The sequence below is a fragment of the Salvia miltiorrhiza genome, chromosome 8, assembly GCF_028751815.1.
Source record: "Salvia miltiorrhiza cultivar Shanhuang (shh) chromosome 8, IMPLAD_Smil_shh, whole genome shotgun sequence".
Classification (NCBI taxonomy): Eukaryota; Viridiplantae; Streptophyta; class Magnoliopsida; order Lamiales; family Lamiaceae; genus Salvia; species Salvia miltiorrhiza.
The window spans coordinates 10,875,738-10,890,326 of record NC_080394.1 but is presented as its reverse complement, the minus strand read 5'-3'; the positions used below and the strand labels follow the sequence as shown (position 1 = coordinate 10,890,326).

Sequence of the window (14,589 nt, the reverse complement as noted above, 5' to 3'; positions counted from 1 at the left end):
AGGATATGTGATTGATTTGATTCCAAACTTCCTCGTTCAATAAATACAGAAAGTTAAAAAAAGAAATGATTGTAGAATATTAACTTCGAAAATGAGTCTAAAGAAGGCAAAAAGGCGTCGAAGCTCTTTGGCTTTCTTCTTCCACACAATGCTAAAAATAATAAATACAGAAGAAATTAAGATAGAATAACCAATTGTTTAAGCAATGTACACTCAAAAGATGATGATTCGAGAATTTCCCATGCTTTTCGGCTTCGTGTCAAAATATACCCGCCCGCCGACCCAAGTCCTATACTGGTCTAGAAAAGCGACGTCGAATATTTTTCTTTTTAACCACAAATGATGTCTTTAGTCTTTACTTCAGATATCATCCAATTTACCAATTAGGAGTTATTTTTCATAATCAAGACTCTTAATGTTCGTTTGGTTCAAGTAAAGGAATGAAATCAAATAAAGAAGTGAAATGATAACAATAACCATTACTCTTATTGAGTGTTTGGTTTAGCAATGAAAAGAAATTACTATTAAAGGATTCTCTTTCTTTTGTTTCCCCTCTATTTTAAGGGGTAACAATTTGAGTGATTGAGTTACCTTTCAATTAATTGAATTCATTTTCAACCTCCAAAAACACTCAATCAAACATGGGCTAAATATTTCACAAAACTGTGATCTTTTAGATTCTTTATTTAGCAACCAGTAAAAATTTACTCAAAAAATAATGGGCAAAAGTGTCAACAAATTAATAGTATACTCTTTTGTTTTTTTTCAAAATTAAACATAGAAAAATGGTGATAAAAATGAAAATAAAACAAAAGAAAGTAGCCGATACTTAATTATTTTGGGGCAGCCCAAGAATGAGCCCAGCCAAGCCCAGCCCAATCACCTTGATGGGAGTATTTGAGTTCCCGTTGTATGACTTGTATTTGTTGGATGACATGAAATTGTATAGAGAAATCCACCATGGCCATGGCCTTTGCCTTCTCAATGAAACCCATTCTCTGCGTTCGTTTTCTTCATCACCGCATCCCGCCGATTTAGTCTCCGCCGCCGCTTCCATTCTGAAGCACCACCGCTCCAAATCCCGGTGGTCCCACCTCCGCTCGCTCCTCGCCACCACCAAAGACAACCGCCTCACCCCATCTCAATTCTCTCAAGTCGCCCTTCAATTGCGCAACAACCCGCATCTCGTCCTCCGCTTCTTCCACTTCACCCTCCAACACTCTCTCACCTCTCATTCCCCCTCCTCCTACGCCACCGCCATTCACATTCTCTCTCGCTCTAGGGTCAAGCTCCACGCCCTCAACCTAATTAAATCAGCCATAGTTGCCTTCTCCGATGCTCAGCCGGGAAGCGCTATTGTACTTCTCGAGGCACTGGTAAAAGCTTACAGAGCTTGCGATTCTGCACCCTTTGTGTTTGATTTGTTAGTCAAAGCTTGCTTGGAGTCAAAAAAGATCGATCCTGCGCTTCAAATTTATTCAATTTTGAAGTCTAAGAATGTGTTACTGAAAACTAGCACTTTGAATTCTTTGATTGAATTGGTGTGCAAGACCCGCAGTTGTTTTGCCGGATATGATTTGTATAAAGAAATATTTCATAACGATGTTGATAATGAAGATAAAAGTCGGCCACGTGGCAAGGAAAACTTTCCAATCTCGAACACGTTGAATGTGGTTATGGTTGGTTTCTACCGGGAGGGGATGGTGGATAAGGTGGAGGAGGTGTGGCAAGAGCATGTGAGAGTTGGTTGTGTGCCAAATATGTATAGTTTTAATGTGTTGATGGCTACATATTGTGATCACGGACGAATGGAGGATGCAATTAGAGTATGGGAGGAAATGGAGGATAAAGGTTTGAAGCGCGATGCAGTAGCATATAACACCATTATTGGAGGGTTTTGCAGAGCAGGAGATGTTGAGAGAGCAGAGGAGATATATAGAGAAATGGTGATGCAAGGTGTGGAGAGTACTTGTGTTACTTTTGAGTATCTCATAAACGGGTATTGTGAAATTGGGGATGTTGATTCCGTGATGATGTTGTACAAGAATATGTGTAGGAAAAAGTTCAGCCCTAGCAGTTCTACTGTTAATGTTATCATTAGGTTGCTTTGTGGTAAGAATGAAATTTCTGCAGCATCTGACTTTTGGTGGAGGGCTGCAAAGAAGCACGAGGCTGCTTTAGAGAGGGAGAATTACGAGAACTTGGTAAAAGGTTTGTGTGGGGAGGGGAAGATGGAAGAGGCTTTGAAGCTTCAGGCAGAGATGGTCGTGAAGGGGTTTGAACCAAATGTAGGCATATATGGTGCATTTATCGATGGCTATGATAAACTAGGGAATGAAGCCATGGCGAGTAAATTGAGGAAAGAAATGCTTGATAAAGAAACGTTGTCTGAGTAGAAGTTGGTCATACAATCAAAGGATGAAGCACCTTCAGCCTGGTGGGTTCTCTGTAATTCGCACGAATACTATTATATTGCTTTATTTATTGAATGAGTTGTTTTATACAATTAAAGCAGAGGTTACCCTAAGTCTTCACTATTACATCCATGTTGATCCCATTTATTGTTGCATTGCAGTACTACTTGACAATACATGTTCTCAGTTAAACATAGAGGTGATAGTTACATGAATTAATATTACTACATGAATTCTAAGCAGTAATGGCCCAAGCAAGAGCAAATATTTATATATTATTTCCATATTTTCTTTCTCTAAATCAATATTTGCACGCATGCACCGCATAGCTCTATATGATTTCATGTAAGTTCTTGTTATATGTGTGTATAGTTAGGCAGGGAGTAGTGAGAAATATGAGGAATAAGTCTAGTCCTTGTTATATGTGTGTATTAGGCAGGGAGTAGTGAGAAATATGAGGAATAAGTCTAGTCCTTGAGTTTTCCAATGGTTATGCTGCCAATTCATTTTTCACAAATGAATTTTGGTATATTTAACTATCCAGTGGTGGTATACACCAGTGGTTTGCAGATCTATTTGTTGCAGTATGATGTTAATTTTGTGTATGTGAAATTTGGGATGTTAAATATCACAGCTTATGAATCATCTTCCAGTGCATTGACACTTGTGCAGCAGCGGTCTCCGGTAATTAAGGTACGATATTTTGGTTACTTCAGTTATGGTGATAGTTTTTATCTAATTACTGCTAGTGCTTGTCGTCGCAATCTACTGAATTTGGAGAGCTGTATAATGTAATTTTATCATTCACTTTAACTGGATTGCAAAATAGTAAAATTATTCTATAGCTTTTCCAAGTAGGATTGTCTCAGAATGCTTGTGAAACAGGGCATGATGGTGGCATATGCTAAGAACATAGCAAATTTTGCAGCTGCTAATGGAAAGAAGCATGTCGTCATACTTTCCAGCTTAGATTTTGGGTGATGGAGGAATATTGATATGTCAAGGTATTTACTCTAGATAACTGTTTGGGTTTTAAGTGAACTGTTTGTGTATCTAGTAATCTAATTCCAGAGACATATTTCCTGCTAGTGATAAAGGCAAGACACATGCAATTTATAATTTCCCCTAGGTTTCAATTTGTTGTCTTCTGATCCCAGAGAGAAGTTTTTGATCCATTCATGCATTTGCTGGCATGAAAAAAACTTCAACTCCGTAGTTGGATAAATCTAAGCAGTAATGGCCCAAGCAAGAGCAAATATTTATATATTATTTCCATATTTTCTTTCTCTAAATCAATATTTGCACGCATGCACCGCATAGCTCTATATGATCTCATGTAAGTTCTTGTTATATGTGTGTATAGTTAGGCAGGGAGTAGTGAGAAATATGAGGAATAAGTCTAGTCCTTGTTATATGTGTGTATTAGGCAGGGAGTAGTGAGAAATATGAGGAATAAGTCATCCTTGAGTTTTCCAATGGTTATGCTGCCAATTCATTTTTCACAAATGAATTTTGGTATATTTAACTATCCAGTGGTGGTATACACCAGTGGTTTGCAGATCTATTACTTATCTAGTTCCAATTTGGATGGAACTGATGCTGCATGTGAAAGCCTTGGGTGGAAAAGACAGCAAGATTATGATCCTGCCCTGAGAACGTGGAAGTATCTTGATACATTAGCTCAAGAAGTGCCCGTACCTGAAGAAGATTCTCCTTTGGAGGAACTGGGTGATGAAGATTACTATCCAAGTTTGCCTTTTGCTGCACTCTTTTCATGCTTTAAGGTAATGGTTTATAATTTTGAATCTATATTACATTAATTTGCATGGTCCAGCTTGCACAACCTGGTTTTAGGATTTTGGATGTGTAGACTATTCAATACCATAGGAATAACCTCTCCAGTCTTTCAAATGAACTTTTTAGCATTTGTAGAATATGGCCAATATATTGTAGAGTGTATGGAGCTTTCTTTATGTCCCATATGGTTTGCGAAAATCAATCAGAACATAAGGTCTCCAAATGTTTAGGATCTAAACCAACACCAGTGGCTAATCTTGTTCTTGTTGAGCAATAGGAATTAATGTTGAAACTTAAATATCCGACTGAACATGATTTACTTATTACTATCACCATTGTGCTTTGAAATTTCAAATGTTTTGATAGGCTAAAGGGTTAAAGGTTACTTGCTTGTTCTGTTACTGCTCGGAGGGAGACAATATACCTGAAGCTTTCTCAATGGCTGAGGCAGCAAGCAAACTTGTTGGATTGAATGACTTTCTGGGTGAGCTATATTCTTCTCCTTCGGCTTACCTCATTCATCAGGCTTCAATTACTGTACTTGTTTTTCCTTATTATTTTGTTTCTGATTTTTCCCACCAATAAAAGTACTTCAAGTCTGTCAATAACCAAACACCTGCATCTAAATACGTCATACGGTGCACTATACTAAATTAATATCTCCAGCATTCTAGATAGGTATGCTGAAGTTATGTTTGTCTATTAATTCTATTAACTTTTCAACCTTTGATATTTGACATGCTATCAAATCCTGTACCTAAGTTTTCAGTAAGATGTTCATTTTATCTGGTTAAAGAGTATTCTTCTCGAATATGGCTTGCAATTTGATTTCTTATGTACTATAATAATTTTCAGGCGATGACAGTGGTGCTGGTAAATGGATCGCACCGTACTCATGGCAGAGCGTATACGGTCCCCCAGCAGACATGACTCTTTTCTAGGCAGTGTCTCAATGTATTTACCTTTTCTGTCTTGTTACTGACAATGGAGGTCTCAACTTCTATCGAAATTTGACGAGTGAAATCGCGCAGCCTCTATTTAAATTTGGATATGTTAGCTAAACAAACTCCAATATAGATTTTCGATCTAAATCCATGATTATTTACATAATGAAAGTAGGTTTCAAGAAGGGCATCATGCAGCAGCGCTGGCGGTTTGCTTTCTTGAACAAAAGCCATCATACTTGACTTGATGATGGGCTAATTGTAATTTCCACAGCATTGGCATTTGAATTAGAAAGAGAAGTAGGGATGAATACATACTGAATTCATAGCAAAAACGTATGTAATCAGTACTAATCAAAGGACAAAAAAAATAAGAGATCATTGTGGGTTGTGAAATCACTGATATGTGACATAGGGTGCTTGTTTGGTAACAAGCTATCTTATATCTACTTCAAAAATGGGGTCCAACATCCATTTTACCACTGATCCAACTGCCTAACTCGATTCTAAGTTGGTTTATTATGACATAGGACCTGCACCCTTTGGCTATTAAACGTTGATCTGGTTTAGTGGATTTTATCTTAAAATTAGTTTTTAAAAATTAATAAAACGATTGGCCTATTAGCTCAGTTGGTTAGAGCGTCGTGCTAATAACGCGAAGGTCGCAGATTCGAAACCTCCATGGGCCATTTTATTTTGTTTAATTCTATTTTGAATCTATGGTACATTAAAATATTGGCCATCATTTTATCTTGTTTAATTTATTTTGTTTAATTCTATTTTGAATCTAAGTTACATTAAAAATTTAAAATATTGGCCATCATTTTATCTTGTTTAATTCTATTTTGAATCTAAGGTACATTGAAATATTGAAAAAGTTAACACTTTATAACACAATCAGCCATTTATTTTATTTTTTATTCTATTTTGAAACTATTTTAAATATATAAAACCTAAAACATATATTGAAAAAACCAAATCCATATATTATAGCAAAATAAATCTTATCATATGTGGCATCATATAATCACTCCATTCTAATTTTTCTCAATTCTCATTCATTCTTATTTATTTATATATTTCTAATCAATTTTTACATTATAGCAAAATAAATCATATCCTACGTGGCATCATATAATCACTTCATTCTAATTTTCCTCAATTTTCATTCATTCTTATTTATTGTATAAAACTATTAGATCAATCCAACATATCCATTTAAATATAAATCCTACATATCCATTTGATTATCAGAACCCAGCCAAATTAAAACACATTAGCACTTCGAGGGTCCATTCCTCTGTTTTCAAACGCCTGAAATCCCTTCCAACCTCATACCAACTTTTCTTATATATATAAACTCAATGGCCAACAAGAACTCATCATGCCTCACAATCCACCTTTTTTTCACCCGAAAATTTTAATTTAATAAAATGATGGCATCCAGAATAGGAATCCTTATACCCACTTAATTGAGATTGTTCCAGCTGTGACTAAAACTTAAATAAAGTATGCCAATAAATTAATCCACAAAAAGCAATCAATTCAAATGTCAATTCATTTTTTAGAAAAGATATTCTTCTACTAAATGCTATAAATAAATAAAATACATGCATATGCCTAATCTATCTATATATACATAATAGCAAAATAGTAAATCCTATCCTACGTGGCGCCGTATAATCACTCTATTTTAATTTTCTTCAATTTTCATTCATTCTTATTTTTTTCTAAATTTTTATTCAATTTTCATATCTAAAAAAAGATTTATATTTGTAATCTTATTTTATTATATAATATTAGTTTAAGTTTATCACATCATACTCACAAATTAATACGTTTATATATAATACATTTATATATAGATGTATTTACTTAAATAATTATCTATATATATATATATGATTGAATATGATTTTAAATTTGACGATGTTGTTTAAAGTTTGAGACGAGATTATTCTCATAACTTAATTATAATTTCACAAATTCTAGATAAAATGATACTCACAAGTAAGTTATAATCTTCAAGACAAGATGATGCTCAAAATTCAGATGCGGTATTTCAAACTCCAAAGAATATGGTTTTCAAAATTTTGACGTTCAAATGTCATATGTGGTTTTTAGAGCTTCATATGATTATCTGGTCTTATTAGGTCTATATGAGATGATACTCAGATGACATATGTTTAGTTAAATTATTTCTTATCCGTCAAATTTAAAGAATTTGAACAAACTTAATACTCCCTCCGTCCCCCAAACATCTTCCTAAGAGAGGATGACACAGATTTTAATAAAAGTTAGTTATGTATTTGATAAGTTGAGAATGAGTCTCACAAAATGTGAAATTATAAGAGTGATAGTTAGTAAAAGTGGAGAACGAGTCCCACAAAAAGTGAAATTGTAAGAATAATAATTAGTAAAATTGTTTCCAAAAATAGGTTAGGAAGATGTTTTCGGTATGAACCAAAATAGAAAAAAAAAAAAAAAAAAAAAAGGAAAATGTTTGAGTGACGTAAAGAGTAAATATTATCGATATACGATTAACAACAGATGCAACACATCAATTGTACATCATATCATATTTTAAATTTACATATTTTTTTCTTCTAAAATCTTCAATCCCACATAAACTTTTTATGAACTTCATCAAATGAATATATATATAAATGTATTTCTATTATCACAACCTACATTTAATAGGCGAAAGTGATTAAGATTAATATTATTTCAAATATTGTATTACTAATTTAATTTGATCATATCAAATTAATTAAAGAAATAATTTATATATAAACTATAAATAACATAAAATAATTATAAATGATGACATAAAATGATTCTCGTCGAATTTCGACGGGTTTAACGCTAGTATATATATTTAAAAATTTAACACTTTATAACACAATCGGCCATTTATTTTATTTTTTATTCTATTTCGAAACTATTTTAAATCTAAGGTATTTAAAACCTAAAAGGTATATTGAAAAAGTTAACAATTTATAATGTAATCGGCCTATTAGCTCAGTTGGTTAGAGCGTCGTGCTAATAACGCGAAGGTCGCAGGTTCGAAACACCTGCATGGGCCAAATTATTTTTATAAGATACAAACAGCCTTCTTTCGTTCGTTAGGCTTAATAATGTCTTTACATTAATATTTGTTTTTAAGAAAAAAAATTATAGCCAAATTGTCTTTACATTTATTTTTATAAGATACAAACAGCCTTCTTTCGTTCGTTAGGCTTAATAATGTCTTTACATTAATATTTGTTTTTAAGAAAAAAAATTATAGCCAAATTGTCTTTACATTAATATTCCATATAGTAGTTGTTTGTTTTTAAGAAAAAAAATTATAGCCAAATTGTCTTTACATTAATATTCCATATAGTTGTTTTTAAGTCGTTAGGCTTAATGTCTTTACATTAATATTTGTTTTTAAGAAAAAAAATTATAGCCAAATTGCTTTACATTAATATTTGTTTTTAAGTAAAAAAATTATAGCCAAATTGTCTTTACGTTAATATTCCAGATAGTTGTTTTTAAGTAGTTAGGCTTAATGTCTTTACATTAATATTTGTTTTTAAGAAAAAAAAAATACAGCCAAATTGTCTTTACATTAATATTCCAGATAGTTGTTTTTAAGAAAACATTTTACAGCCAAATTGCTTCAAAAAGTTTACTCCTTGACTTGATTCATCGGGATTTAAGTTAATATATTCCGTTGCTTTTCCCTAAAAAAAAAATGCAATAGGAGCTTTGCCGAGCAAAATTAAGGACGATTGAGATTTCAATTTTGATGTTTATATCGGTATATAAGAGTGGGGTGATAGACTGTTTAGTATATTATATTGATAGGGGGCAATGATGCAATTATGATATGAAGCACGTAATTAAAATTGAATTTGCAAGGACATCGACAATTCAATCGACTTTCGTCATTTATTAAGTATTTTTGTTAAAAAAAATTATGGTAATTTGTTTGGAAACTATTGAAAATTGATTAATTTTGAATTTGAAGGGAAAGTTCCCTCAAAAAGGATGTTCGTCTTTTAAACATACTATTTTTAGAACAGAAAAAAAGTTGTAGATTGGGCTACGAATGGTCATTAGTTACAACGGAATTTTAAGATTGAGAAGAGTGCTGCAATGAATGAACCTCTCTCTCTCTCTCTCTCGTTGGTTTCCGTTGCCAAAAAAAAACAATGGTTGGGCATGAGATTGTAAGGTAATATATCCCTCTCCAACCAGCAAATATTTGACAAGTGGCCAACATATTTGGTCCCATTTCCACCAAATAACAATGTGGGTATCCCAACCACAACTCTTTAACTCTAAAGGCTTAACTCTTAGTCGTCAAATCAAAGCAACATTTGTCAAGTTCAAACACCACAAACATTTATGATATCACATGCCATTATATTAACACCCTTTTACTTGAATCCAAATACATATAATTATTCTCACTTACCATGTGAGTACTACTAGGTAGCCTGTCGGCAGAGCTCACACAGAAATAATATGCATGCTTTCCTCGTCCTCATCCACACCACTAAATTGTCAAATCGGATTCTACTCACCACAAAATTTGAAAAAACTCTTCAACCAGTTATTAAAAAACAATTGTATCCATTCAAGTATACCACTAGAGATTCCATAACAATATATAGCAGATGAATCCGGGCCATCCATGTATTTCAAAAAAGAAATAGATGAGATGGGAATACAAAAAGTGAATCTTTATTTTCTCCTACCACGAAATCTCCCACCAACTTTCTTTGTTCAATTAGCACTCAAGCTCTTTGGAAACTTATAAAGTAATCACGAAAATGGTGAAAACCCGATTCCTGAGAGTTCGAGCAATCACAAGCCAAGTTGATCTCACCTTCAAAACTTGCAATGATGGTCTTGGTGAAGACTTGTTGGTGGCAAAGCCATGAGAGGAGCTCCGAGCTGGTATATAGAACAAGGCAATAATCAGACGGAAAATCACTACCAGTAGTTTCATTGCAATCACAGCATAAAGCAATGAAAAGCGTACAGGGATCTTTAGGAACAACTGCTAGCATTGCTTTGAGATTTGGGCAGGTCATATTCTCTTCATCGTCTATAGTCTTCATGTCTTTAGGAGTTGGATTCTACAGCTACACGGCCTTTTGGTAATTTCTTTCCCAAACGCACTCCGTCATATGCTTGCATCGTAGTGTTTATACCTGTATTATAATACGATCAATAAGGTCATCTTTCATACTGCAGCCAAAGTTCATCATGTATTGGCATGTCACCTAGTGATCACATTCACACATATATGTAAACTCCAATGCTTGTAACAAGAAGACAGGTGCACAAAAAACTCATAAGGAATAAATGATAACCTTAAACATATTCATACAGGCACTCATGTACGAAAATAGGTAACTGTGGTATAGTAGTAGTAGCAGTCTAAATGATATGAACAGAAGAATGCAGTAATCACAAATACTAATATACTGTCAAGAATGCAGATAAAAGAAGTTTCAACTTTTCAGATATTGAGAAAGAAAGGACAACTAGCATATACTATGCTCACTAAATGTTTTTAGAGTGATTAATAATAATTCAGTCGTCCACTTTAATGGTTGTCCTTGCAGTTTTTCGGTAACAATCATGGGGCTGGCTATTCCATGGAGTTTCACTTTGGCGATACTCGATGGATATTCCATCCTGGCTAAGTTCCCCGTACATCAATCTGGCATTTTCATGGTTATCATAACAGGGGACTTGGTAATTTATACTCTTTGGTCAATATGTAAAGATATGATGATAAATCATGGAGTAACAAAGCTAATGTTCATAGGTATTATCCTTTCTCACACTAGCAGCAGCGAGCTCAACTGCAAGTCTTGTTGATCTTCTGCTAAAAGCAGATGTATCCTTTTGTCCCCCGAGACTTTGTAGTAGATATCAGATATCCGCAGCAATGGCTTTCTTGTCATGGTTCCTTTTGCTGCTATCATCTCTTTCCAATATTTGGCTACTTCCATGGTTGGATGCTGATTAAGAATCTACCAAAGCCAGAATTAGTTTAATACTAGTGAAGGCAATGATACTGAATACTGTAAGAAGGTTGTGGCATGAGTCTTATGATTAACATCTTTACATGGTTATTTATAAGTTCTGAACATTTTTTGTTTTTGTTTTCTTTACTCATTATTTATTTATTGATTTTGATTTTCTTTGGCAGAGGAAAATGATCAAGTGTTACCACTCAACATTAGATTTCCAGCAAAGATAAAGGCCAACACAAATCATACCGGAACATTTGGATGCATGTGAAGGCAGCAGCATGGCAGAGAACAAAGACATAATTTATTGCAAATCAGCAGAAGGCCTAAAACTGTAGCCAATTTGAGGTTAACGGCTCAGCTCTTCGCGAGAGTTTCCCATTGGAACAAGGCATATCAAGATAGGAGCTATTCATGAGTACCCAAACTCACAGGACCCTTTTTATGATACCTCTGTAACAGAAAGGTTCCCTCCCCAGAATTCCACATCTAAACTTGATATCAATATTCTATTTTGTACATGTATGTGTACATAGTGAAGAACAAGATGATGACTTTAATTCATGTAACTATCACCTCTATGTTTAACTGAGAACATGTATTGTCAAGTAGTACTGCAATGCAACAATAAATGGGATCAACATGGATGTAATAGTGAAGACTTAGGGTAACCTCTGCTTTAATTGTATAAAACAACTCATTCAATAAATAAAGCAATATAATAGTATGCGTGCGAATTACAGAGAACCCACCAGGCTGAAGGTGCTTCATCCTTTGATTGTATGACCAACTTCTACTCAGACAACGTTTCTTTATCAAGCATTTCTTTCCTCAATTTACTCGCCATGGCTTCATTCCCTAGTTTATCATAGCCATCGATAAATGCACCATATATGCCTACATTTGGTTCAAACCCCTTCACGACCATCTCTGCCTGAAGCTTCAAAGCCTCTTCCATCTTCCCCTCCCCACACAAACCTTTTACCAAGTTCTCGTAATTCTCCCTCTCTAAAGCAGCCTCGTGCTTCTTTGCAGCCCTCCACCAAAAGTCAGATGCTGCAGAAATTTCATTCTTACCACAAAGCAACCTAATGATAACATTAACAGTAGAACTGCTAGGGCTGAACTTTTTCCTACACATATTCTTGTACAACATCATCACGGAATCAACATCCCCAATTTCACAATACCCGTTTATGAGATACTCAAAAGTAACACAAGTACTCTCCACACCTTGCATCACCATTTCTCTATATATCTCCTCTGCTCTCTCAACATCTCCTGCTCTGCAAAACCCTCCAATAATGGTGTTATATGCTACTGCATCGCGCTTTAAACCTTTATCCTCCATTTCCTCCCATACTCTAATTGCATCCTCCATTCGTCCGTGATCACAATATGTAGCCATCAACACATTAAAACTATACATATTTGGCACACAACCAACTCTCACATGCTCTTGCCACACCTCCTCCACCTTATCCACCATCCCCTCCCGGTAGAAACCAACCATAACCACATTCAACGTGTTCGAGATTGGAAAGTTTTCCTTGCCACATGGCCGACTTTTATCTTCATTATCAACATCATTATGAAATATTTCTTTATACAAATCATATCCGGCGAAACAACTGCGGGTCTTGCACACCAATTCAATCAAAGAATTCAAAGTGCTAGTTTTCAGTAACACATTCTTAGACTTCAAAATTGAATAAATTTGAAGCGCAGGATCGATCTTTTTTTACTCCAAGCAAGCTTTGACTAACAAATCAAACACAAAGGGTGCAGAATCGCAAGCTCTGTAAGCTTTTACCAGTGCCTCGAGAAGTACAATAGCGCTTCCCGGCTGAGCATCGGAGAAGGCAACTATGGCTGATTTAATTAGGTTGAGGGCGTGGAGCTTGAGCCTAGAGCGAGAGAGAATGTGAATGGCGGTGGCGTAGGAGGAGGGGGAATGAGAGGTGAGAGAGTGTTGGAGGGTGAAGTGGAAGAAGCGGAGGACGAGATGCGGGTTGTTGCGCAATTGAAGGGCGACTTGAGAGAATTGAGATGGGGTGAGGCGGACGAGATGGGGTGAAGCGCTATTGTACTTCTCGAGGCACTGGTAAAAGCTTACAGAGCTTGCGATTCTCCACGCCCTCAACCTAATTAAATCAGCCATAGTTGCCTTCTCCGATGCTCAGCCGGGAAGCGCTATTGTACTTCTCGAGGCACTGGTAAAAGCTTACAGAGCTTGCGATTCTGCACCCTTTGTGTTTGATTTGTTAGTCAAAGCTTGCTTGGAGTAAAAAAAGATCGATCCTGCGCTTCAAATTTATTTAATTTTGAAGTCTAAGAATGTGTTACTGAAAACTAGCACTTTGAATTCTTTCATTGAATTGGTGTGCAAGACCCGCAGTTGTTTCGCCGGATATGATTTGTATAAAGAAATATTTCATAACGATGTTGATAATGAAGATAAAAGTCGGCCACGTGGCAAGGAAAACTTTCCAATCTCGAACACGTTGAATGTGGTTATGGTTGGTTTCTACCGGGAGGGGATGGTGGATAAGGTGGAGGAGGTGTGGCAAGAGCATGTGAGAGTTGGTTGTGTGCCAAATATGTATAGTTTTAATGTGTTGATGGCTACATATTGTGATCACGGACGAATGGAGGATGCAATTAGAGTATGGGAGGAAATGGAGGATAAAGGTTTAAAGCGCGATGCAGTAGCATATAACACCATTATTGGAGGGTTTTGCAGAGCAGGAGATGTTGAGAGAGCAGAGGAGATATATAGAGAAATGGTGATGCAAGGTGTGGAGAGTACTTGTGTTACTTTTGAGTATCTCATAAACGGGTATTGTGAAATTGAGGATGTTGATTCCGTGATGATGTTGTACAAGAATATGTGTAGGAAAAAGTTCAGCCCTAGCAGTTCTACTGTTAATGTTATCATTAGGTTGCTTTGTGGTAAGAATGAAATTTCTGCAGCATCTGACTTTTGGTGGAGGGCTGCAAAGAAGCACGAGGCTGCTTTAGAGAGGGAGAATTACGAGAACTTGGTAAAAGGTTTTTGTGTGGGGAGGGGAAGATGGAAGAGGCTTTGAAGCTTCAGGCAGAGATGGTCGTGAAGGGGTTTGAACCAAATGTAGGCATATATGGTGCATTTATCGATGGCTATGATAAACTAGGGAATGAAGCCATGGCGAGTAAATTGAGGAAAGAAATGCTTGATAAAGAAACGTTGTCTGAGTAGAAGTTGGTCATACAATCAAAGGATGAAGCACCTTCAGCCTGGTGGGTTCTCTGTAATTCGCACGCATACTATTATATTGCTTTATTTATTGAATGAGTTGTTTTATACAATTAAAGCAGAGGTTACCCTAAGTCTTCACTATTACATCCATGTTGATC

General features: G+C 35.5%; 4 protein-coding genes, 2 non-coding genes and 1 pseudogene across 16 annotated transcripts; 6 read left to right on the top strand and 1 right to left on the bottom strand.

The window, feature by feature from the left end:
- Nucleotides 1–839: 839 nt before the first annotated feature.
- On the top strand, nt 840–5,234 carry LOC131000840 (pentatricopeptide repeat-containing protein At2g15980). 10 transcript variants are annotated; one of them, XM_057926958.1, is made up of 6 exons: nt 840–2,437; nt 3,068–3,107; nt 3,343–3,418; nt 3,964–4,198; nt 4,578–4,695; nt 5,067–5,234. In XM_057926958.1, the coding sequence occupies exon 1, from the start codon at nt 855–857 to the stop codon at nt 2,394–2,396; it is 1,542 nt and encodes a 513-aa protein (XP_057782941.1). In that variant the 5' UTR covers nt 840–854; the 3' UTR covers nt 2,397–2,437; nt 3,068–3,107; nt 3,343–3,418; nt 3,964–4,198; nt 4,578–4,695; nt 5,067–5,234. The 10 variants fall into 10 exon arrangements, with proteins under 10 accessions (XP_057782941.1, XP_057782933.1, XP_057782939.1 ...); XM_057926950.1 differs by having other exon boundaries at nt 3,300–3,418; XM_057926956.1 differs by having other exon boundaries at nt 3,300–3,418; nt 3,948–4,198.
- Nucleotides 2,931–5,152, top strand: LOC130998064 (uncharacterized). Its single transcript, XM_057923498.1, has 5 exons — nt 2,931–3,098; nt 3,300–3,391; nt 3,964–4,198; nt 4,578–4,695; nt 5,067–5,152. The coding sequence occupies exons 1-5, from the start codon at nt 2,931–2,933 to the stop codon at nt 5,150–5,152; spliced, it is 699 nt and encodes a 232-aa protein (XP_057779481.1).
- Nucleotides 5,235–5,770: 536 nt separating the features above from the next.
- TRNAI-AAU (transfer RNA isoleucine (anticodon AAU)) lies at nt 5,771–5,844 on the top strand. Its single transcript has one exon. It is a non-coding gene; the product is annotated as a tRNA-Ile (tRNA).
- A 2,321-nt stretch (nt 5,845–8,165) lies between these two features.
- On the top strand, nt 8,166–8,241 carry TRNAI-AAU (transfer RNA isoleucine (anticodon AAU)). The gene has a single exon. It is a non-coding gene; the product is annotated as a tRNA-Ile (tRNA).
- A 1,361-nt stretch (nt 8,242–9,602) lies between these two features.
- Nucleotides 9,603–11,762, top strand: LOC131000921 (CASP-like protein 5C1). 2 transcript variants are annotated; one of them, XM_057927070.1, is made up of 4 exons: nt 9,603–10,308; nt 10,780–10,912; nt 10,986–11,254; nt 11,373–11,762. In XM_057927070.1, the coding sequence occupies exons 1-3, from the start codon at nt 10,178–10,180 to the stop codon at nt 11,187–11,189; spliced, it is 468 nt and encodes a 155-aa protein (XP_057783053.1). In that variant the 5' UTR covers nt 9,603–10,177; the 3' UTR covers nt 11,190–11,254; nt 11,373–11,762. The 2 variants fall into 2 exon arrangements, with proteins under 2 accessions (XP_057783053.1, XP_057783052.1); XM_057927069.1 differs by having other exon boundaries at nt 9,641–10,308; nt 10,986–11,246.
- A 76-nt stretch (nt 11,763–11,838) lies between these two features.
- LOC131000897 (pentatricopeptide repeat-containing protein At2g15980-like) lies at nt 11,839–13,250 on the bottom strand. Its single transcript, XM_057927036.1, has one exon. It carries the CDS (start codon nt 12,704–12,706, stop codon nt 11,987–11,989), a length of 720 nt encoding a protein of 239 aa, XP_057783019.1. The 5' UTR covers nt 12,707–13,250; the 3' UTR covers nt 11,839–11,986.
- On the top strand, nt 13,148–14,562 carry LOC130998062 (pentatricopeptide repeat-containing protein At2g15980-like; annotated as a pseudogene).
- The last annotated feature ends 27 nt before the right edge of the window (nt 14,563–14,589 follow it).